Source organism: Nothoprocta perdicaria, unplaced genomic scaffold (genome assembly GCF_003342845.1).
Source record: "Nothoprocta perdicaria isolate Ctin4 unplaced genomic scaffold, notPer1 scaffold_233, whole genome shotgun sequence".
NCBI lineage: Eukaryota > Metazoa > Chordata > Aves > Tinamiformes > Tinamidae > Nothoprocta > Nothoprocta perdicaria.
The window spans coordinates 720583-746937 of record NW_020455459.1 but is presented as its reverse complement, the minus strand read 5'-3'; the positions used below and the strand labels follow the sequence as shown (position 1 = coordinate 746937).

The following is a 26355-nucleotide window of genomic DNA, read 5'->3' as shown; positions in this document are numbered from 1 at the left end:
TATTTGCATTAAGAAACAAAGCATTTTCATTGGTTGTAATCAAACTTTCTCCCAGGTACTCACTATCTTCTCTATATGAGGAGTCAGTGTTCTGAATGCCTGCTTTTTAAATAAAAAAATTCTAATAATTTCAGTGTTTTTCCTTTATCCATTTTCCATTAATGAAATACTCTTAAAAGTTATATTTACACTGGCTAACAGTTTATTTTAATGCTGAAGTACCAAGTGATTTAAGGCATTTAATTACTAAGTCCAACTGAAAGYGCAGGCAGACAGAGGAACTTCAAGTGACCGCCTCTTTGGATGAGCTGATCCTTTCCCTTTAGCAAACTGTATTAGTTTAAGCAAATGACATTAAGCAAAGTCTCTGCATTAAATGCATTTATCACAACAAAGAATCTCAGTTGAGATAACTTTTGTTTTCCACAGGAAACACTGCAAAAGGAAGTTTAAGAAACGTGCCATAGAATACTTTCATGTGGGTACAAAAATAAGTCTCTGTGATATCCGTTACTCAGAATCACAACTCTCATTACTTACTAGCAATCCTCCTGCATTGGAGGCTTGAGCGATCAACAATTCTGTTTCTCTGATCTCTAGCCAGAGACTTAACATTTATCCCTTAAGCAAAGGTGCCTTTTAACATGCTTCATGCTTCTAATCCATAACACATTTCTTTAATTAAACTTGTCACCACTGCACTTCTGGTTCAAAAAAAAAAAAAAACCCAATTTATCCCACTGGCATATGTCTTTTGCTTCATTATGCATTGCTTCTTCTCTGTATGAGTTGCCTACTGCCCTCATGTCTATTAGGGACCTAAAGTACTTTCATAACCTTTACATAATGGCTCCCTGCTTGATTTCATGAGTGCAATTTGAAAGTGAACTAATATCAAAAGAGCCTACAAGCCTAAAATGTACTCAGGTAGGCCCTGATGCAGCGGAGAACTTCAGCATGTCCTTAGCTTATACCACCAGCTGTGYCCTGCTAGAAGCACTGCCTTTCATGGGTGAACAACTCCAGGCCATGCATCCCTGATATTCTCTTAAATAACACTGAATGTTGTATGAAAAGAGTAYACAAGGGTACTTAAAACCCCAGGACTGCCCCACTTTCACAATTAGAGTAGCTAACAGAGCACAAAAACCTCTTGCTCCATTTGTCACAATAACCACAGGTGGAACAATGTGTGAGGACTGCTAAGCAGCAGTTATCCTGCAAACTTTCTCCTATGGAGACTTTTCTGGTTGTATTATTTCTTCAGAAGTCCTTCCTACTTTTATCCATACAGCTCAGAGGGCTACTCACCGTAGGAGTCGTATGTATCTTCACTCAGTCCATGCCCATAGTCGTAGTAATCTGCTCCACTGTACGAGAGGAGGAGGAGGGAGTAGGAAGAGAAAAGGGAAGAAGGTATAACAGTTGCAATTTAAAGAATAATGCTTACCATCTCATTCTACCTTTGAAAAGGAGAAAACCTGAAAGATGTGGACATGTGCTCTACTAGGGAAGTCTAGCACTCAAGTGACACAATGACAGCTTAAGTCCTATTTATCCATTAGCAAGAGGAAAAGCAGACTCTAGAATTATTTACATTGAGCCCCTTGTCCATAGTGCTAAATGATGCTGTGCTTTTTTTATACTGGTGAAATGTTGGGAAATTAACATGAATTCAAAAGCTTCATACACCTCCACAAAACCAAAATCTTCTGGTTTAAGTGCCTCCAAGCTATGAAGACAAATCTCTGTACATTACCAAGAAGTGTTATTAAATCACAAACACTGTTGATTTGACTCTTCCCCGAAGAGATATGAACTGTTAAATATGAACTACTTAAAGATAGCCTAAAAGTGCCAGTGAAGAAACAGTGGTAAGAGTAGATATCGAATAGCAATTTCTTTGCTCAGCACACTTCTCTACTTACTACCTAACACTGTCTAGTATTTTGCCTTTSCATCTTTCTTCATTTGGACAAGTCTATTAAAAACAGATTCACTTTTAACCAGAGCAGTAAATTCAAAAATTCCTGGTAAAAAGAAAAAACACGAGGGAGAAGCAACATACTGATCTGAGGTCTACTCTTCAAAACAAAATGAATATGCATATAAYCAAAGACTAGCATTTTAACAGTGAGAGAAATGACGACACGAACTTCAGAGTTTAACAAGTTTCTGCAGCAGCTAGAATTCAAGAATCTGTACTAATATTATAGCCCATGGGCTAAACAGCCTTTGAAATTCATCATGAATCTTAGAAGGAAATGATCCTAAGAAATGGACTATGAAAAAAATCTTGAAATTGCTTTTAAGTGGAAATCAATTTTGTAAACTCTCACTGATTTCATAATGACATTTTTATTTATATTAAAGCCACTGAATAGAAATGCCAAGACAGGCCTTATTCCATGTTACTTTTCCATCATGTTTTCATGTTTCTTTTAACTATAGCTATTTAGAGACTTTCTTGTGATGTCCTTCAAACATATTTAATAGACTTTGATGTACCTAGTCTATTAAATATGTTTGAAGGACATCACAAGAAAGTCTCTAAATTTGTTGCTTTTATCAAATAGTACATAAAGATAAATTAATGTTCAATATCCCATGTCCTGATCAGGGCTTATATTTGGAAAGGAAATAATCCACAAACTGATGGCACCAAATCTTTAACTTTAGACCAAGGAGGAGAACATTTTAACATATGATCACTAAAAAGCAATTACCAACATTGACAAAATGTTCCTAACCTAAGATTGATTATTAATACAAGCTAAAAACCAGAAAGAAAAGGTAATTTATATTCTTAAACTGAGCAGACAGAGCTTTTGTACAACACAAGTAATGCCTAAATGATAATTAGGATGAACAAAATTACAAGACAGATCACTTGGTTTTCAACCAACAGAAGTTTTAAAGTACATAAAATAATCCAGACTAGAAGAATGAACATCCCAGTGTCTGCACATGCACACCCAAAACTGTATTAGTTATTCCTAGCATATGAGCCAGCACTTTAAATTGAAAATAAAACCACCTAGACACTATATACGGTTTGTCAGCCCATGCAATGCAGACTAGTAACAAGGACAAAATTTGAAGAATARGAAATATAATTTTGTGCTGAAGCAGCTCAGGGATAAACAGTCTTTATTCAAGACAGTTAAAACTTAAAATTGACACTATCATTCTACATGGTATTTGATTATTTATTTTAAGAATGTCATCTACTTAAATACATAGCAGCTGAGACCTATTGCTGTATCTGTCAATCCATGTCTCTGTCAATTACTTCAGCAGGATTTCATTTCATAGATCTGAAATATCTATTAAACAAAAAAAAAGGGATGGTTTTATGGAATGTAAACTGCAAAGCAAAAACTGGAAATGGAAAAAAACTCACTTTGCTTACACTGAAAGCATACCATGATCCATCTTTATTAGTGGACAGAACCTTTAGAATTAATCATCTGTCCCAAAACTACAAATTGTAAATTCAGATCAATAAAACAAAATGACTAGAAGGACCTAGCCTAGCAGTAGATGGAAGAAATATCTGAAAAATGTGCCTGAATCATTGCTTTTTTTTTTTTTTTTTTAATATTCAGGTGAGTTTCAAGTGTTTTCCTAACCATCAAGGAATAAAAGTCTAACCAATACTGGAATATCTACTGTGAAACACATCTTCTGTACACAACATCTTGTTTGTATCTACTCAAATTTAATGCTTTTTATTCCCATGCCAGCACAATGTCTTTGCTCAATCTTCTTTCCTGTCAGACCAAAAAGGAAAAACATTCTTCCATTCTCCCATGTCAACCTAAGAACTAGGAACCTCCCAAACCACTTAGTAGTACAAACAGATTAGCAAACAATAAAATATGTTGCTTCTAATTGCTGAGCGCTGGATATTAATCCTGTAATGCTCAAAGAAAGTGTGAAGTGAGGCCTAAGTAGTTTTAATACACCCATGGGGAAAGAGTCTGCTCTCTCCAAGCAGCAGCTTGAGATCCAGTTGAGCAAGCTCAGATTCCAGCACTGCATTGCTGAGAAAGTTAAGCCTTTGATGAGCTGTTTCCTCCCATAAAACAGAAGACTGACCGTCTACCTGCCAATTTTCTAGGACCGTTAYGCCTTACATGACAAACACTTTAATTTAGCTAACTCCAGCTAAGCTCTCCTAGAATACCACCCAGCTTTCTCAGATTTTTCTATTGAACTGAYGATTTTTGAGTAAATCAAGCATTTCTTTTAAGTCTTAACAAGAATCTTCCTTTAATATGCTATTAGTTTTTTTCTGACTAGAGATATTGGGATGTTGGTGACAGATCAACAAAACATTTGAGTTTCAGGAACCTAACGTTCATGTATGTGTCAGAATAATTCACAAAGTTATTTTTGGGGACAACCCTAGAATCAGCATGTCAGCCACACATTGTTGATCTTCTGTAGTATTTGCATTAATTACATGAAGACAGACAGAATATATTGTGACTAATGAATGTGATTGCAACAGCCCTCTTCATCAGGAATCTTCTCAGATGTTTTTATGTCATTTCTACACTTGAAATGGCAACAGTATGACAGGGAGCCTGATGGCTAAGGGGAAAACTAAAAGCTCTCCTCTGCAAGCTTGTAGTTCAGCGCAAACACCTAGACCATCAACAAGCCCGGTTACTGGATTTGTAAGCACAAACTGAACCAGTACTCTTCTCTTCCTCAGTGATCACAAACAGCTTCTTTGCAACCACTTCAGGTTCTTGAATTAGGCAAAAATATATTTTTCTTGTGCACACTGATATTAGAAGTAGCTTGGGGGTTGATCCTTTTACCTAGAAGTCAAGGTAAGTTTTCAAAGAGACCAAAGAAAGCTATCAAACACAGAAAGGTACCTTTAAAGATGATTCTTGTGTAGCTATTCTCATCTTCTACAAAGATATGACACAGAACAGCAGCAAAGAGCAAGAAGAAACAAGGAAGTTTCTAGCAAGGGAAATTTTAACAATTTTTACAATAACCACAACTAAACAGAATCTTTCCATAAGAACAACACCTCTGCTAACTTCCTGTCGTCTTTTCAGGTTCAACTGGTTTTGATTTCAAAAAACACATCTGTCAACAGTAAGAAGGAAGAAACATGTCCCAAATGCTATTGTTAAGACAACTACTCACTATAGCAAAGCTTCTCTTATCTCCAAAATCTTTTGGAACATTCAGTTGAATATCTGATCTTAATGCTTTGGAGAGTTGTTAAAAAACACAGATTTAACTCAGCTTTTAGCATGGTAGCATAAAATCAGGATATCAAGAAGAAAACCATGCTTTCTTGCATCTTTCAGGAAAAAAAAAAATATGTAATACCCAGCTTTGCCAATTCTTGTCACAGCTGGGATATATACCTTGGGAAAAGCAACCCTTATATCCCTGTGTCTAGTTTATTCCTCAAGAAAGTGGAGACARTGAACTAAGAGACCAATTGAGAAAGCTTTCTAAAATAGAAAAATATGTGATTTTCTTTAAATTACAGCCTATTACAACTTCCTATGAATAATAACCAATTGCTAGTTCATGTAGTCTTAAAAGATCACCAGATTTCCTTCACAAGGATTCCCTTAGCTATCATTATTTAGAAACTACTTTATGGCAGAAAWTGTTTTAAGTTTCACTTTTGTAGAAGAAAAGTGAAATACCTTCACAGATATCCATGTCCTGTCACTACCAGGTACAGAACTATGTCCATCTATATGCTTCTAGCAGAAGACCAGATTTTGTCCTAACATTAGCAGTTTTATCATCTGAAATATCCAATTATTATTATTGTATGAGAACACTCATGATTATTCCACAATAAACTATAATTTCTGATGAATACTGAGTGTTTTCCATTCTCTGGTATCTGAATGGTGCCAAAACTGCACATAAAGCCACAACTCCCAAATCCCAGATATTTTTTTTTCTTAAAAAATAAAACTCAAGGTGGATAAACAAAGATAAATTTGAAAAGCTTTTCTGCAACCAAATTACCCTTCTCCAGTGTTGCCCAATTAAACGCACAATTTCCTGCCCACAGTGGAAAGCAGCATATCATTTCTTCCCCAGTAAGCAAATAAAATAGCACAGGATAGTCTATGAAAGATAAAATTGCAATTTTCCATTACTGCTAGTGAGCAGCTGCAGTGTATTGACTATCAAGCAGCAAAAGTGTCAAATTTTCATCAACAGAAAAAGGATTCTGGCCACCTGAGCTGAGGAAACCTGATTTCTCTTGCACCTGTGCCATACAACTGAGGCATTTGCTAAGTGAGATCTTCCAGTGAAGTTTCCTTTCCATCCCTGCGTGCAAGCCCAAGAGCAGAGGAAGAAACCTGCCCTCTGCACCTTTTTCAGTTTGAATTTGTGATGCTGTATTTCCTCCAACCGTAGAGACTACGCAGCTTTCTTCCCTATATGCATTTCTTTAAATGAAATTTGTAGAAAATTACTCATTATGTATGACATTTGCAAAATGTTTAAGTTCATAATAAATGTAACTTCTAACTTTGGAAGCTTGGTTATCTGCATGCTGTATCCAAAGACCAGTGATCATTACTAGAAAATCCTAAATCCTAACTACCAGTYACTTCCTCCAAAATATGTCTTGCCAAGTTCTTTTTGCTACTTACTAAAGTAGCAAAACTTGATTTCTCTTATCTCCATTATAAAGGCTCAAGTTACCTTTGTGAAAACATATTGTAATTAAATTGGAACTCCTCATAATTAAGATATTTTAAAGCTATGACTAATTTACAAAGTCACTATTAATCTACAATATTGTATTTGTAATCACTTTTTAATGAGCTTCTCCCCTTATTAAAGGCTTCTTAGAACAAATATCCTCCTCTTGACCTAACCTTTTCTTATGACTTCAGCTGTGTAGTGAACCAAGGAAAAATTCCCAAATCCTACCAAAATTCATTCTCTAATTAGGGTAATTCAAACACACAGGTTTAAGAGGCTGTGTAACTGTATAAAGTAAGAGTAATTCATGTGAAAAAAGTTAAGTAGAATAAAATCCTTTTCCTGCATTGTCCATATATTAGGAGATTGACATTAACTACACCAATCCTTAAATGTTTTGAAAACATGTACAAGACTCATTTAAAAATAATTTTAGATACATGTCAGAGAATTCTTCTGGAGATGTTATAGTGGTTTTCATTCATTACACTCAAATTGCCTCAAGCGTATTCCTGTTCAACAATTTTGCAGATCAATGACTTCTGTAAATAAATTTTATTTCAATTCAAATAGGTATGTAAAGTCACAATTAAAAACATCTGTGCTAAAAGGGCAATTTTGAATACTCTATCTTGTCACAATAGGTGACAAAAAAAGAAAAAAATAAACTTAAAAAGCACTACATCTGAAGGACTTCAGAAAACTTTTTTCCAATAAAATGGAAATACAAATTTACACAGGCAGTGGGTATTTTCAAACTAATCCATTCCCCAAAATACATAACTTTCAGTTAAAAGATGCACTATCCTGTGAATGCTCAGAGGTTTGATTTGCACAGGGTTAAACACTCCAATAAGCTACGTACCASTTGACAACGAGAAACAATTAAATTGCAAAGTTCTAGACATTTTCACTATCACAAGGTGAACAGATTCATTTATGSACAAATCAGAACATGAAATATAAACAGTTACTAGCATTAAAATCCAGAGAACTACACCTTGCAAAGTGACAGCAGCAGACACTATTTTATAAATACATGATTACTGACAAACTTAATACAAATTTTACACACTGAGCATTACTAGCAAAATTTTAGGAATTTACTTTAATAGACCACTTGCAATACCTCTATGAACTAGGTTCTTATTGATATGCTGAGCACTTTGTTAAAAAACATCATCTTATGAACAGCAAGCTATATATTACTACGAGTAACATAGGTATAACTATAAGAGAGGTCAGTTCCCCCAAAAAATTAAGATTAGCTTGATTTAATAGCTCAGACTTTGAGCAACTTGCAGTTAATTCCTTGTCTTTCATTTGGGTGCAATATAAAACAACAATGCTTATTTTTTACATGCACAGGAAAGTGACTGAGAAAAAAACTGATGCTTAAGCCAACCTTCAAGAGACGACAAGAGCATTAACAAGCAAATAGGGAAAACTGAACAGTGCAGAAAACAGTAGTAAATCCTAATCTTTCCCTTTTATATCACTCTCTAGATTAAATACTCGTTATAGCAGCTTCCGCAGCTCAGGGAAGGTGAGGTCACCCAGACTGTTTATCTAAAGCTGAAAGATATCATGTATGAATATCCGTTTCAGTTATATTACTTTTTCCTCCTGGAAAGATTCAAAGATAGAGCTAAATTACAATTGATTCCCAAATGACTACCATTGCTACATGAACAAATTAACATTATTCTTTTTCGCTAAATAGACACAGGGTACACAGAGTTACACATGCCACTGTATCTACAGTTGAAACTGATCTCTATTGTAGATGAAAAACAACAAAACTAACAGAAAGCACCTTTTTTCAGGAAAAAGAGTTACTCCATTCTCTGTATTACTCTCCACATTTTTGGGGTAACGGTACTAGCCACTATGTCTTGACAGTGATCTTAAAAGCAAATAGCAAAGTTTTAAAGCTGCTAGAGAGGAAACAGGYACCCCCTTTCTCAGCAGCCTTGCCACATAATCTGAATTTTAGTAACAAACCTCGTTCTCTGGCATGTTAAATCACTGCAGCATCTGTCACTGCTATGAATGGTTGATCATAAGTACCTCTGTAGTCATCTCAACGCTWTTAAGCAGATGGCAGCGCTAAATCCGAATGATGTAGTACATCTCCCTGGTGGACTTTGTTTCCATACACTACCATTATTCTACAATTCCTCCATGATAAATCTTGCGTATTCTGGAGAACATTAACAGTGAACTGACAGGGCCAATTGATTTATTGGCACCCGTTTCCCTTTGCCCTATTATTGTCTTCACAAACACTTGCATAGATCATACAGGGAGCTACTAAGGGACAAAACTACACTCTCTTAATTTGTAACAGAGTATTTCAGGGGATTAAAAATAATAGAATTTTTCTTCATACAAAAAAAGTTCAAATTAATCTACAGTTTTAAATTAAGACTCAATTCAATTYTCTCCATTTCCTCCATAGTATTCTCTGAACTTTCATAATAAAATTTCCCAGTATTAACATGAGACCATTAAAATAAATCCAAGCAAAGGATTACAGCTCAAGAGGGATCTGAGAAGTCCTTTAGGTATCAGTTAGTTTTGGTAGGTAACCAAACATGCGGGTGGAAATTGCATGCACAGAATGAATGTCAGCACCAAGTGTCACTGGAGCTAGATGGTTTGGTGGCATTTCACATGCACAAGCCATATTCTCCCCCAAGAACAACGGCACAAGCCATATTCTACCCCAAGATTGCAACCACCATGTCCAGCATACAACTGTGTGTGATAAACTACTGCATATATGTATATATATTTATATATATATATATTTATATGTAGGAGGGGTATCATTAAAGAATTACTGTCTCTGCAATGCAAAACCTCAAAAAAGCCACTCTACTGCTGTATGGCAGGATTAATTTTAGTCTTTGTGCTTCACCTTAGTTTGGTGTTCAGGGTGACTCAATGACTACAGCTTTTTAGAGTTTTCTGGACACTATTCAGGTCAAATTGTCTGGCTGCCAATCTAAAATCTGTTTTTCAAAATTTAATTTTCATTAAAACTTAATTTTCACTTTTTTCATTAAAAGTTTTTTTTTTTAAACACAAAAATACTAAACAGTCTGGTTGATGAACCATGCTAGCTGGCATTTTTATAGTTTTCATCTGTCACATCTCTACTAAAAAAATGTGAACATCACCATACAAATTCAATACAATTCTTTGAGATATCCTTTTAAATTCAATTTAACATGAAAGATAATTCTTTTAAGAGAGCAGTATTTGGAGCTTAGTGATATCATAAAAATCAATTTCAGACTAAAAAAATGTTTCAAAGTACAACTATATTCATATATATGTATATAAAGACATGCAAAGCCCTAAATACTTTACTGCACACAGAAATGCAGACTATTTTAACTCTCATATTTGAACAYATCATCCCATTCCAGGCCCTCTCAGATTAGATCATTTTGGGGAAAATATACAGGACAGAAGTCTGTGGAAAATCAAGAACAACTGGCTCCACTGTATCGTACACAGGAAACTAGTCYTGTGAATCCAAACCAAGTTCACCGAAGCTCAGGAACAGGGATTACGCATATACTTAAACTAGTATAAATAATAAGAGTTGTTTCTGTAGTTTCCTTATTAAATTGGAAGATACGTAAAAATTCATTTCTTTTTCCCCACTATGGAGGAAAATAAATTGTTTCACCTGCTAATCACTGAAGGCTGCATTTTAAATATGTAAATGTCCTMTTTGCTCAAATGTGTTTTCCTCTTGTACTTTGAGGGCAAAGCATCAAGTTGATATACAGCTGAAATTGGAATACAATTCTCTTTTCCAGAATTTGCTTCGCAGTAATGACGTTGTAATGCACCTAATGTGGTAAGTAACTCTCAGTGGTTCCAAATGACATTTTACAATATGGGCTACTATTTGATATTCAGATTCAAAAGCAGGAAAGCTGTTCTAGGTAGCTCAGATGTCTGTTTATAGTTATTACTTTGTGCCTGCCAATACAATCCTAAAATTATTTTGCCAAGCCAGTACTATGTGAAAAGAGTACGAGTGAATAGTTGTTTTTTTTTCCTTTTGCTTATGAAATGTTAAAAAAAAAAAAGCCACCAATCATTCAAGAAATAATGAATTAAAAAATCTAAATAGAGTATGAAATTATAGGTAAATTACAAAATAAAACTACACTTTATGTATTTTTACATATAATAAGGATGATGCACATTATGTACAATAATAAAAATGTCATTCCTTGGGAGATCTGCTTTTTGCTAATTTTAGTTCAAAGGTAGAAAAAAGCCTTAAAAAAAAAGGAAGTAATGTTTCTAGTTTTGGCTTGGTCTCTTTGGCTTTGTAATGAAATTCAAATGTTTCAAATGTTTGTATGTAAAATTCTGCTACAAACACTAAAAGCAGTAACACAGAGCAGAATTATCATCATAAAACTTGAGGACTATTTTGTTGATAATCTTTTTGGGAAAAATCCCTTAGCAGCTGCTCTCTGGATGCAAAATTCTATGGAGACTCATATATTGGAGGTCCTGTACTACTGGTGTCTTAGCTTATATTATTGCAAGCTTCTGAAAAGTGACAGACAAGGCTCCCAGGAGTAAAGTATCAGAAGGCAGAGTAATACCACCATCATGACCAGAAACTTCAAAGCAGTTTACAACAGGGACAACACTTCAACATTTCATTAAACTTTATCATATTAAAAAATCAGATACTACTCAATTCCATAATGATATTTCGGTTGGGTGCATCAGCTATCAAAGCATTTTGCAATTTTCAGTCTAAAGGGATTTGTCCTCAACTGTCTTGGGAACAGTTCTGTGTTTTCTCAGATGAGGCTACACTGAGAAGAGTTGTCTTAAAACATGTTTAGCAAAAAGTAAGTTTTCAATGGCATTACAAAGGTACTGCCGTTCAAATTATAAAGGCTTGTTCTGAGAAGGAAAAGGGGAATAAACTATAGTCAAATAAAAAATGCACAGAAGTTTTTTGTTTAAAGATGTGCACATTATAACTACTTCATAATGGTACCATCATCCAAGCCACTAAATCTGTCATTTATATTTGCCATTAAGTTTTAACTATGACTTAAGACAAGGAAATGGTTTATAATTCACCGCATCTGGTTCTTTCATCATTAAAAACTTGCACAAGAATTTGCTTTGCATATCATAGAATTTAGATTCAGAGACTTTTTAAAGAAAGCAAAATCTTAAGAGAGTTAGACTACTGAAAAACACTGTTCGGAAAGTACAGTGGGAAAAATACAGGTGGCAAGAGATTCAAATTCATTATACATGGGAGCTGAATACATACATTTATAGTAATGTAAAATATTAAGGTAAAATATTTGAATATAGCCATGTTTTCAAAATGTGAAAATTCCATAAGCTCTGTATTTCATATTATTTAACATTTTAAATATTATTCCTTTCCAAAGGTTAGTGTCATCTCTACTATCCTCCTCACCCTCCAAAACAAAAAAAAATACTATAAGCCTTGGTGAGAAGTAATAAAAAACAAAAAAATCTTTCCCAAATTAACTTCATGAATTGCTAAAAAAATGATTTACAATTTAAAACAAAGAATTTTTGTCATTACAAGATATCTATTCCCATTTCATCACATTTTCAACTGTTTTGATAGTGGGTTTATAAGTAACACTAGAAATCGCTTATAGCAAACTCAAGATTTTGAAATTAAAATCATTAACATAGGTGAAATCATCTAACTGTGGATCTTCAGGAGTAGTTAAAGCACAAACTAGTCTCAAACTTACCTTTGTGCTTGAGCGCTATAGCTGTTATCATAGGAATCATAACTCTGTTCATCATATGCAGTCCCATAACCATCATCATACTCCTGGAAGGATAGAAAAGAACGGCAACATTAACCTTAAGCACACCCTAGAAACAAGATATCAACCTACTTCTAAAACAGAAAGATAGTGCTTTTTTTAAAAATACTTTTGTATCAGAGAACACAGACAATGAAGTGGCAAAACCTTAATACTATTAATACTTAACTAACTCCACCTAAAAGGCCACCTAAACTTAATATATTACATATTTATAGCTAATTGGGAGCTGCTTGCTTGGAAAAACAAGGTATTTTTTAATTAAACACTATCCTTTGTTTTAATCAAGAAAACCACACTGGCAAATAAAATAAAACAAAACAAAACAAAACAAAATCAATGCAGATAGCCCTACATACTTAAAATTGTGACCTTAAAGAAATCTCTGTTGGGAATCAAAACATCCAAATAATATTGTCTAAGTGGCTTATGTAGCAGATCCTTAATTTCAGAGACAAAATTTAATATTTGCACATAGACTACAGGTGGGAAAGGCAATGAAATTGCCTAGAAATAATGTTTGTAAGAAACACATCTTTTATTTGTTTCTTCTGCCCTCTGCACTTATTTAAACTTGTGGCATTCAGCACATTATCTAAGGCACTACTGAAGTAAGGATTGCAATTCAGATCTTCCCAAAATATCACTAGAATTAAACACCAAGTTGAAACAAATCACATTAACTCCAGGTGCAAAGCTGTACAGGAATTTGAGCAAAAGGTAAATACTTGACAATGAAACGCGGAAATCCAATGAACTTACTTTATAATCTGACAAGAAATCCGATCTAAGTGGGTAAAACTGACGTTACCTKGTTATTGATCCTTAGAAGCGATATGACAAAGAATTAGGAAGCCTAAGCTAAACATCTCACAGGCAGGCCTTAGTGGATATCTGGGGTATTTCATTCAGTTTCACCAAATGAAGSGGGATATTTGGTGAAGATACTTTTCATTGGATTGAGTCACTTTTCAAATTAATCTTCAACTTACAAATTTGTATCTGGAACTAGAATAGTGTTTTCAGAATATGCATATGCCTAACTCCATCAGCTCCAACAGATCTCTTCAATAATGACTGAAAATTATAGAAGTATTGGTATCAGTAAGGCAAGGAATATCAAAATGATAGGTTACATGGTAGAAGACCACACCACCTCCAGTGATTCAAAACTGATAACTTCCTAGGTATCAGAAGGAAAGCCTTCCAYAGCAGGAGGACGCAAGGACATCCTTGAAACTAGAGAGATGAAGCTGCAAAATTTGTTGTCTTTAGAAGTGTTTTGGAGAAGGTTAAGACTTTAATAGTATTTTTCCCATCATCTGGAATTGCTCCTATGAAAGCAATTTCCTAGACAAGCTTCCATCAATACTACCCATACCACTGCCAGATCAAGAGATATGATTGTCCCAGGCAATGGTTAGCAGGAATATGTCTATGAGAGCTTGGATGCATAAATGAGTTACAGGATCCTCAATAGGCCTACAAAAAGAARCAAGCCTTGAATTAAATGCTTGTGAGGAAACCAAGGGAAGTGGTCTCAATTGAAGATTAGAAATCACCTTCCCTTTGAATAATTCATTGTCATGAAGCTAAGAATTAGGATAGTACTTCAGCATTTTCTCTCCTATCAGAKAAGGATATGAATTTTCCTTGAGCCACAGACGAAACCCAGAACCATTGCCTCCTGGCAGTTAGTAGGAACAAGCACTTTATTACTTATYGATGCAACACACAGACATCTGTTAACAGCACGGACATTGATGAACATCAATCTCAGAAAACTTGTTTGCTCTGTTCCAGAATATTTCCATGACATTTGGTCTCCTTTCAAGCAGATCTACCAACTGTGATCCATCCACTCATCCAAAACTTAGTATACACACATAGGTGATCAGAAGTACAGGATGGAGATCAACCTTTTCCCTTACATTTTAGAAAAAATTGCCACTAAAATATTCTTGGAGAACTAAGCAATCAGTCCTTTTATTCATGGTAATGTTAAATCTTTTACTAAAAAAAAATGTGAAATATAAAAAACAAAGAGATTACTCTGAAGCTGTGTTATACCTGACTTCCTACAGACAAAAAACAAAGGAACCAAGTAAACTTGAAAYAGGAACGGCCTTATTAGGCTCATAACAAAAGCAACAGAATGGAAGTAGAGAGAAAGCAGAGCTTTGAATAGAAAAATATTTGGTATCTAGCTTTAACAGGTAGGGTTCTTGCCACTTAGGTTTAACAAGATCAACCTAGGCTGTTGCTATTACCATAATCTGCTAAAGTAAAATWGTCAGTTCATCCAGTCCAAATACAGTACYTTTATATTTACACTTATAAAKTGTATATATAAAGTATAACAAGTCTATACTAAAAAAGYTGCAGGCAAAACAATGTAAAAAAAGAGCTGCTTTCAATGGCTTGTTCTACTAAGAGTTAAATGATTCAAATTCCAGAACATTTGCTACTATGAACAAGTCCCTTAAAATAACAATTATGCAGAGGCTGCTCAAGTAGGCTTCAGAGCTTGGTCTGACATACTATTTCCTCTCCATCATACAGTATTTGAAAACTTTCCCTTTTAGAAGGTTATAATAAGGTTAACTGAAGTATTTCAGAAAATTAAATTCCACTATTGGAATATTTCACTAAACTTGCTTCTGAATTACACATWTTATGGTTTCAATGAATGTTTTTTTTAACCTTACTTGGTATCTATGCAAAAATATTGCTCAATTGTCTGAAACATAATCCTATAAAATAYTGTGCTAACCTGAATGAAAATAGCTTTTGCTTTGCCATTTGTTTACAAATATAATAGAAGGTAAAGAAGAAAATTTCGCTATGGAAGAACTGTGCACAGTTATGTTCATCTCAGATAATTACTGACAGGCATAGTTAAGGTTATTTCCTTCTACAGAATACACAAATGGCACCTCCACATTTTTTTCTCTTTTGAGTTTCCAGCATGTGTTTTAGATCTTTATTTGGGCTTCCAAAATATCTAACTTTTTACTTAAGGTCATTTTTGTCATAAAGTTATACCTACCACATACAATATACTTGCTGCCTCCTCTCTCACAAAGTAGTTAGTAATCAATAAACAGTGAATAAGTAGTGAAGTTATTTGTTCTCGAAGTTCAAAAGAAATCCCCCAAATCATTTATCTTATGGAGGGAATAACTTGGTTTACATTGCTCACTATTTAAGACAATCCCTGAAAATCCTCTCATGAGATTTAGTCAAATATGTTTTAAAGCTTATGTTTATAATACATAAAGGAAAAAACGCATATACTGGTCTGGAATGCTAAAATGCTCTTAAAATGGCATGGCTTTTCCACAGAACATTTGAAACACCAAATATGAAACACCATAAATATGTACACTTGAAATGTATTGAAGGGTAAGTTACTATCACAGGTCAAAAGCTAACGAAAGCAATGAGAGAAGTCTTGGACCAAACTTCCACAACTAGCCAATACATTATAAATCATGGTAAGTCTTGCTTGTCTGAATTTCTTTCTCGTAATTAAGTACTTTAAACTTGCCCTTGTTCATGGAGAATAGGAAATGGTGGCTTTAAATTATAACCTTCTGGCAGTGACAATGACAGACTAGCATTTGGCCCTTCTTTAGGTGGAATTAACAATGTTTCAAAGAGAACAAGACAAAAGCAGGCAGAAAAGAGAGTAAGAAGTTCATTTTAACAAAAAGACCATTTGCAGTGCTGAGAAAGAAAAAAGCAAATCAATAAGAAATCAATTTCCCCATTCTCTTCAGCCAAGTAAATATATCCAAAGGAATAAAAATTAAGGCTGTTATCACTATTTTYTTCTTTTTCTTCATCATTCTCTGAAATTAATACTTAGAACAGTAGCTTATCATAGAACACTGGTGGAATGCCTTCTGCTAAGATAAACTATCATATCCAAAAAAATCTCTGTACACATAGACTGAGCAAACTGAAGGGGGGAGAATGAATGAGACTACATCAGCACAGTAAAGAATATTTTCAGTAAATTACTATTCTAAAGAGAAGGAATAGCCATTATTTTGTGTACAATAAACCTCTTCCCATAACTCAAATCAACAGGAGCATAGGGCAATCAGARCTACCACTCTCTAAAGTTTGAGTGAAAATGTTAAGGATTTGGGCCATAAATATGCACAGACGAAGCTCTTATTTCATAAATTTTCATGTAGTTTCATTTAGGAGCCTAATACACCTTCAAGTCAGAATAAATAAGAAAAGTAGAGCAGGAGAGAAGCACCAGTGTGCTTTATCCTCATGCAGATGTGAGAAAGAGAAAAAAGAGCAGCTAATGAATTCAGGCAGTCATACTTAAACCAGGTCAAAAAGTCTGTTCTTTTTACAAAGRTGGGAAAGAATCCAGAAGCACTTGTGTGCATCCCATAAGTGCATGTCACAGACGATCAGCTAAAATTACCAGTTTAAATAACCTGCAATAAATTGAGAAGAAAATAAAATTACATATAGGGTAAGTTTGAACTTCAAGGTAGTTAGGGGGAAGAAAATACAAAAAAAAAATCACTTTTCAACATTCCCTTTAGCAAAAGCTTTCTGTTCTTTTCACAGTCACAGAGATCCCTGAAAAAAAAAAAAACACAAAAAAAAACCCAAGATTTTTCAACTCTCCCCATTCAGAAATAGCGAGGAAAACGTAGAAGTCTGAAATAAAACTAAACAAATTGAGGGAACATTTAACTTCAAAACATTTTATTCTGAATTATTTTTGCTTATCCTACTCAGCTTGAAAGTTTAGTGAAAATATYATAAGAACATTGATACTTAAAAAAGTTATTACAATAACACTGGGTTAAACTGTTCCAATATTAAGAACTTCATTTCCTTTCCCATTTTAAACAAACACACTAACTGAATTCACCTCAAGTTAAAGAATAGCATTAACTCTTCCAATATTACAAGTTTCAATATCTCCACTAAAAAAGTTAAGTTAAAAGATGGTGCAGATTTTGCAAAGTGAGATATTTATACTAGACCTCAATCTAGTTTTGAGCTTTTTCAAAGTCTCATGACCTCTGTATTGGCCCTCACTTTGCATAATTCCCTTTCCCCCTCTTCTTTACCCCTCACTGAGAAAGGATCATCTGTAAACAAAAAGCTTTCTACCATCCCATATAGTTTTTTTTTTTTTTGTATAGATCTTTTTTATTCAGCCAAGAACATGAGCAAATGAACGTGAGACATATGAGGACAAGTAGTCTGCTTTAAAAACATTACCCTGTGAAACCAACATCCTCTTAATAGCTCCGAGGAAATACTTCAGGAGCACTTTATCTTCATTAACTTAATTTTCAGCTTTTTCAGTATCTTCTACAGATGATATTTGCACGGTGCGGTGGATCGAGGGCTGGCTGGATGGCAGAGCTCAGAGGGTGGTGATAAATGGGGCCGAGTYCAGTTGGAGGCCTGTGGCCAGTGGTGTCCCMCAGGGGTCAGTGCTGGGCCCAGTGCTGTTCAACTTGTTTATCRATGACCTGGACGAGGGCACGGAATGCACCCTGAGCAAGTCTGCAGATRACACCAAGCTGGGTGGAGTGGCCRACAYTCYRGAGGGCTGTGCTGCCATCCAGAGGGACCTGGACAGGCTGGWGAGTTGGGCAGAGAGGAACYTCATGAGGTTCAATAAGGACAAGTGCAGGGTCCTGCACCTRGGGAGGAATAACCCCAGGCAYCAGGACAGGTTAGGGGTCGACCTGCTGGAAAGCACCTCCACRRAGAGGGACCTGGGAGTCCTGGTTGACACTAAGTTAACCATGAGYSAGCAGTGTGCCCTCGTGGCYAAGAAGGCCAMTGGGATCCTGGCCTGCATCAGGAGGAGTGTTGCCAGCAGGTCAAGGGAGGTGATTCTGCCCCTCTCCTCAGCTCTGGTGAGGCTGCACCTGGAGTACTGTGTTCAGTTCTGGGCACCCCAGTATACGAGGGACATGGAGCTTCTGGAGAGGGTCCAGAGAAGGGCAACCAGGATGATTAAGGGAATGGAACATCTCTCGTATGAAGAGAGGCTGAGTGAGCTGGGCCTGTTTTCTCTGGAGAAGAGACGGCTCAGAGGGGATATGATTAATATGTATAAGTTCAGGAAGGGAGAATGCAGGGAGGAAGGGGACAAGCTGTTCTCACTGGTGGCCAGCGATAGGATGAGAGGTAATGGCCACAAGCTGAAGCATAAGAAGCTCCGTCTCCAGGTGAGGAGCAACTTCTTTACTGTTAGGGTGACAGAGCAGTGGAACAGGCTGCCCAGGGAGGTTGTGGAGTCTCCTACTCTGGAGGTCTTCAAAACCCGCCTGGATGCCACCCTGTGCCACATGCTGTAGGTGTGCCTGCTTGAGCAGGAAGGTTGGACTAGATGATCTGTAGAGGTCCCTTCCAACCTTAAATATTCTGTGAATCTGTGATATCCATGAAGAGATAAGAAAGGATCCTGATGAGTCAGAATGATGCTTTAAAGGGGTTCTCTAAAGTATCAACTTTAAAGTCAACTGAAAAAGATCCCAGAGATTGCAAATGCCTACAGAGTAACATTAAAATACTTACTGGGGGATATCCGCCTAATTCAAATGGGGAGAATGAAAGAGAAAGTACTTCTGTGTCTTARACAGCAGCTCTTTAGGTCCTGAGGCATATGATCCTGCACTCAGAATTCCTCACACTAAACTCACCACAGAGTGTAGTATTTTCAGACAGAAAAGGAGACCTGGTTTCTACTCTTGGCCAATATCCAGCAGCTGCAGAATTGAGTCTGAATGCTTGAGATCAAAAGTGGACTGCTTTTCCATGAGAATTTGAACCAGCTTTGGAAGAAGATGCATTAAACAGGCTGTAGGTTATTCAGTAGAATGGCTTGTAAATAAAAGAYTCTTTGGCTTCAGTCTTTATATTAATGGACGCATTTGTATTTTATAAACAGACATGGGAACATGAACCAGATTCTGAATTTATATTTTTTGCCATTTACCACACGTACCACCTGTGAGCATCACCCACCCCTGCTTCCTTCTTTTCTCCCCCGCCCTTACATCTGTCAAGCAAATGACCAAGAATCTCTCCTCCTGAGTGGTTTTCTCATGTTTACGACAACACTCATTAGTCTGGTGCTCAGCACACATGTTGCAGAGATCTGAACTTTAGTCGAGAACAAAACAGCATCACATTTTCTGCTTGTTTGGATACTGGGCAAACTAGAAAGTTAACCTGGAAGACATAACTATCTTTCCCATAAGACGTGGGGATAGATTCAGTATTAAAAATTACAAGAGGCTTAATTGCAAAGCGCTGCTTTGTCCATAAAATCTGTAAATACAGTTTCTGAATATGTTTATGGATGAGGATTTAGAACTTAGAAATTTGGAAGTTTTAAGATCTTCCAAAATCAGACAGTGGGTTTTGGAATCAAATAATGGATTTTAAAGATTAGAAGAAAATTGTAATCAACATATGTTGTACCTGCAAGCATTCTATATACCCTTACTCAAATCTGCACCTTAACTTCCAAAAATGCTGGACTAACTGGTAGACCTTTCATCTTAATTTCTTATTATAAAAAGCAATGTCAAAAGCATTCTAATTGAAATACTGTTAGAAGTCGCATGTGCTCACTGCATTACGAGATTTTGCTAAGGTAACCCTTGTCTGAACACTAGAACAAAACATCACTAAGGTGGCCAGACAAAACTAAAGCTCTGTCRTTGTTTTTTCTTCCCTACACTAAGAGGGGAAAACTTGCTGCTTTGATGACCTCTGTYTTTAATGTGGATCAGGCTTAAAGACCTATCCTTAATGCTATCTAAAACCTGAAGCCCAGCTTGGATAAATCCAATAGTGTTTAACATATTCACTTGACATGAAGTCTATACACACAGATATTCAAAGTACAAAATTCAAATATGTACAGAATATTATCTTTATGAAATGAAAGTATCAGATAAAAATCTAATCTTAAAATGAAACTTCAGAAAAACTGCTGCAATTTAGAAAAAGCTTCAAAGGTTTAAAGCAGGTGGAGGAGAGTATCAAGAGGCAGAAAACCTCAGCAAGACATTAATTTAAACTGAAATCTTAAGTGCTCACTTTTGTTTGACTGAATATTGGTCAAGCAATATGCACTGTAGAGAAAAGTGCTACTAAATTTTCTGCTTCTTGCAGGAAAATATTCTCTTATAATTAAAAAAATCTCATACTATGTGTAAATGTTTAAACACATCTAGGGACTGCGTAATATGTTTTCCCCTTATCYAAGTATTATAAAAATAAGCTTTCTCCAGACTTGAGCAGTCATGAGTAGAAGTAGAATCAGCAGATAAAAAWGAAAATCAGGAATTTTAAACACACAACACAGAAGAATAAGTTATTCTAAAGTAGGCCTCACACAGAACTACTTTTTTTCCTCTTATCTGAACTGATCCTACAGCTATTAAAAACAACATTCACAAAAAAATGCTAACTGTGGTTCTGTGATTTTGAAAAGGTTGCCATGAGACTAGTAGCAAAATGAGATCTCACACAGAATAGCTCCTGTGGCTAAAGGATTTACATATGCAAGACTAGCAATAGAGTGGGAAAACAAGGCATGCTGATACTCTGATTTGCTGAATAACTTCAGGAGCGGAGGACATGACATCCCATCCAGGTCAGTGTTACATATATGTGAGAAAGCTATGGAAAGCCATGGAATGACTATGGTTGTCCATCACCATAGACCTTTCTGTAAAAAGTAAGTTTTGGACAAGTCTCCCATAGCTTCCAAACACTGRACAGCAAAGATCAACCAGTTCTGTTTATCCTGCACCCAAGTCTGTAAGTCTCTAAAATCAATTGAATATGGCTCTTCAGCTGTTGCACAATCTTCCTTGAATGAGTCACTGTTCCCAAGTTTAACCCTTCTAATTTTTCAGATTTTTGAAGAAAAACAAAACAGGTTGTTGATCATATGTTTTAAAGATCACTTCCTAAGCTCTAGAAAAAATAAGAGGAAGCAGATTGAGATGGGCTACATTATTCTTAGATATTAAGCATTAACTGGTCTGGCATACTTGGGACTAAAGAATATTACCAAGAAGAGTAAAAGAAGGAGTAAAAGAGAAGGAGTAAAAGAAAAATAAGTATGTTTACATTATTTTGACATCCTCATTTGCTGTCATAAAGCATACTAAAGTCTATGCCACAGAGGAAAAGGGAAAGAACTTCATGCCCTGAAACCTCTGCTGCAGATATTTACAGAATTACAGGAGCAAAAAAATTGAAGGTTTCTATCCAGATATAGTTGTGACCTTACTTGCTTCCTTCTGATACTGCATTTGTTTTATAGAGTACGAGCAAAGCATTGTAAGCCTAAGGCAACAAAAAGCTGCATGAATCCTTAAAGAATTTCTAATCTTTGGTGGAAAAGTTCTAGCAGTTGCTCCATAAACTTKCTGGATATGCCTGTCTGCATTTCTGAAACCATATGCTATAAAATAATCATGATCTTCACAAACTCATTAATGGGCTCATTCTATAGACATTTCTCAAATTGTGGCATTACCTTGTTCAAATATTCTGGTTTGGAAATCTGTGCTTAACACACACTGCTAAACACCTCTTAGGAAAGAGTAGACAAACATTACTGATGACTCTTACCACATTATCATAACTCGTAAGATATATGAATATGGCATTTTGATAATGTGCAATGGGGCATCTGGGAGAAATAACATGCATTCTATTTAACACTGGACATACCATACACTAGTGCTTCCTGTTCTAGCAAACTTCATTGTAACAAAGCTCCACTTAAGAGTTTCAGAAAACAAGGTAATCTTAAAAATAATTCAGCTGGCACTACTGTATCAATTAGTTTTAAATCTATCTACCCCACTTTAAGTTATGTAGTTCAGTACAATTTTCTAATAATTCTCTCTGAGGTTAAGACTTTACGATTTTATCAGCTATGCACTCTCACCATGCCATAAACCTCTATATACCTGCAATCTATAGCATGCATATAATCCAAAATCATTACAACAAGTTTATTTTCTACCACATTGCCATTTCTGTACATTGTAGGCATTTAAAATTAGGTCCTGAGAAGCCTCATGGAAGTCAAATGCTTTGAGAGTATTACACAATAACCACCTAATTGCAATGCCCACCTCAAGATAAGACTTATTGAGAGATAATTATATGATTGTTAAAGCTTTAGAAACACACTCTGAAAGTTTGATTAAAAAAGATTAAATTGTTGAAGTGTTATTGACCATAAATATGATGCTTGAAAGAATATAGTTTTCCCCGCTATAATTAAGAACTGAAAGTTTACTTTTGTAAAGCAAAAACCTAGTGTAGTACATTCGGAGGTACACAATTATTTTGGTTAGTGCAGTGCAAATGTCTTTGTATGTTAGCACATACAAACTTAATTTTTAATAACACTAAATAGTTCAAGTCTGAAGACGTGTTAAGAGATAACCACGTTCTCTGTAGGTTCAAGACAAGACTTAACACACTAAGCAGATGCTACCAAAAATCTRAAGTGGTAGTTGGGATCATCCCTTCAAAAATCGGTTAAGTTTGGTATGCCAGTATCTAAGAGCTCAACTTACGTATTCGCCGTAGGTCTCCTGCGCGGGAGGCGGTGGAAGGGGCCGATATCCTGCAGGTGGAGGAACTCCTCTTGTGCGGGTGGCCAGCAGCCCACGGCTGCGACTAACTGGTCCTCTACTGGGTGGCACTCCTCTCGGTGCTGGTGCCCCTCTGGGGACTCCTGCTGGTGGCGGAGGGACTCCCCCACGTCCCCTGCAAAGGAATGGATTAATTACACTTAGATATCACTCTCTTGATCTCCCTTTCAAGAGATCCCTCCCCCACATCACAAGATTTTGCTTCACTACAACCAGACAAAAACTCTGCGAAACTGTTACAGTTTGAGATTTGTCTGTACACTTTAATACAATTATACTGCATTATGTAATAAATACTGAGAGATACAAATTAGGCATATATGACTTTTAGCAGTGAAGTTATTAGCTTGAACCATTCTTTTTGCTAATTGCATAGACAGAGAAAGCCGAGCTAATTTGCTGYGGTAAGTCGGCTTCACTACAGCTTAATTTATAGTATGCAAATTCCCAATCAAAGATTATCAGGTTAATTTGAAGCTGTCAGGCTTCAATTTGCACTCATATTCTGCACAGAGGAATCAGCTGCATCTCCCTTCTGATCCCATGTAGGTTCTGAATGCAATCCAAAGATCACTTTGCATGCAAAAGACCAAGCGGGTCAGAACATATATATATTTCTTATTCTAAAGAAGAGAGAAGACTTCCACCTGCGCAGCTGTACTGTTGCAAGAAATATTCAAAGATGCATAATATGTACAGGGCGATTACAGGATTTGATGATCTATGTGCACTTAATGACAAGAAATAACAGTACCATATAGGCTTATATATTTATACAAGCATACATTCATTTTTAAGTCCTGAAGGAGTGTTAAGGACTAAATTGCTTTCTATTACTTTGGATACTTCACATAAGATCTGAAACTTCAAGTGTAGTAATTTTCAACAAGATTATCAATTTAAAAGTGAAGTCCCTTTTTATACCTTTTACACCTGCATCTGAGCTAGTCCCTTCACTATCTCCATAAAGTCCCAAGATGAGACCACAAGGCATAATCAGTGTGAAATTCTGATTACTTCTCTTTTAAACAGGCTGTTTAAAATATGACTAATTCTCCTCTTATAATCAATATTCATGGGAGAAATGATTTAAAGTGAGTTTAAATAGCTTATGTGTAGGCATATATACTTGTTCACATGAAACACCACCCTTAATGTCTACCCTAACAGTACAGAATTTGGAATACTCCTATTCTACCTACTCTCACCTATCAATCCGTTTTTCTATTTAATCTCAAGAGTATTAGAGTGAAAATATTTTGTCCTGATATCAGTACAAATTCCTGACTCAGACAACACTGTAAGGCCCAGACAAGCTCTTGAGATGGTCTCATTTCAAGTAAATCATACCATATCTCATCAGTTAAACTTAGAAAAACAAAATTATCATCTCACAACTAATTAGTATTTGAAAACCTTCATCAGGGGATGAAAAAAAAACAGAAATGCAAACCCTGACTGTATAATCAGGATAGGTCTAATTACTTCTAATAACTGATAAAAACAGTCACAGAGCAGAATATTTTAAACAAGCCTAGACAGTAAGCGATTAAAACTGTGCTTATTACTTGGTTTTGGCTAATCTGTAGAATGCCTCCTCAGCACAGGGTACCAGCTGCTTATTTGACTTCATTGTAGTGGGGGCAGGGGTGAGCAGTGAGCTTCCCAGACACAGCCTGCTGAAGCAATATAAAGAAATAGCAAATGTGACATTTTCCAAGTCAAAGAAAGGGAAAGGAACCTATTGGCACAGACAACTGTCAATACCACAAGTCAAAAAACAAAAATAACAAAATAACAAAATAACAAAATAAAAATCAGACTCAAGGTAGACTAAAAAGCACTAGATTATTTACTTCATGGTATTCTTCAGATAAGGGAAATTAGCAGGAAATGGGACATGCTGAATAATCATGGAAAAACATTTGAGGGAGGGAAAAAAGCAAGAACAGTTTTTATATCTAACATAGGTTTATTCGTGAAGAGCTATTACAATAAGAGATCCACCTGAGGGGAAGAGGGTATTTTTGCCTTTTGATAAAATCAGTTAATAGGGCTGGGGTGGTAACAGTGCAAACATCGTATTTCTCCTTTATTAGAAGACTACTTGCATAGTCTGCTTAGGAGATGCTGCAGCAAGAAGTGTAGTTCTGCATTACACCACTCAGTGGTTACTGCACCAGGCTGGAGACTACTAGAAAGGTGCAGGTGTTGAAAACCCTGTAACACAAGAGCTCAATTACTACCACACAGACTAAGTTAACATCAGGGTATGACGCTAAGACTCTAAATTGCTATTTTAGTAAGAAATTACCAGTGAAGTCAAGAAACATAATCCTGACATGAATAAGGAACAAACTGACTCCATGATGAAGAATCACTTGAATAGGAATCATTGTATGCACAGGTAAAACCAACAGATCAGTTACAATATTGCTTGACTGAAAAGAAAAGGATGTTAAAGATTTATAAGGGACAGCTAAAACAATAGGTATATAAGCAACATGGGAAGACATTGGAAAAGAATATAGAGTAAATACACAGCAATTGTCAAAAGATGACTCAAGACAGGGCAAAAAATCACTAAGACTTCAGAATACAGAAGAAAATCAGAACCACCTCTACACACAAAGGATTAAAGACTCTGATAAAGCAAATTTAAAATAGCCAGAAAAGCAGGTTAGAGACAGTTTGAAGAACAATTTGCAAAAATATGCAAGAAAAATGTCATAATATTTCTGTAAATACTCCGGAGTCAGGAAACCTGCCAGAGCCCAAGGCCAAATTACCCCCGAAGAATACCTGTGTAAACATGTATGTACATGTTGTCTTCCACACATATATTAAAGATATATGTGTCTATATACATATGCATATAAAACATCTATTTTTTTTTTTTTTGCTATACAATCATAGCTGGACAAGGTACTGGTGCTAGAGCCTTTCCTTATGGGCAACGCACTGGGCAGAGCATCCAGACAGGTTACTGAGCAAGAGTAGCCACTAAAAGCAACTATATATCACAGTGGAAGTGCCTAACTCTTCATCCCAGAACAAGCTCT

At 35.8% G+C, this 26355-nt stretch overlaps 1 protein-coding gene across 3 annotated transcripts in view; it reads right to left on the bottom strand.

The window, feature by feature from the left end:
- KHDRBS3 (KH RNA binding domain containing, signal transduction associated 3) overlaps nucleotides 1-26355 on the bottom strand; it is a 79542-nt gene that overhangs the window by 5230 nt on the left and 47957 nt on the right. For 2 of the 3 annotated variants that reach the window (XR_003249411.1, XM_026039564.1), the window contains exons 6-9: nucleotides 24862-24972; nucleotides 23216-23408; nucleotides 12516-12598; nucleotides 1312-1370 (exon numbers count right to left, since the gene is read on the bottom strand). Coding sequence is in view for 2 of the 3 variants with exons in the window: in XM_026039564.1 (XP_025895349.1) it covers nucleotides 1312-1370; nucleotides 12516-12598; nucleotides 23216-23408; nucleotides 24862-24972 (446 nt within the window). In the remaining variant the exon portion in view is untranslated. The remainder of the gene's footprint in view (nucleotides 1-1311; nucleotides 1371-12515; nucleotides 12599-23215; nucleotides 23409-24861; nucleotides 24973-26355) is intronic. The other variant, XM_026039565.1, reaches the window with a different exon arrangement.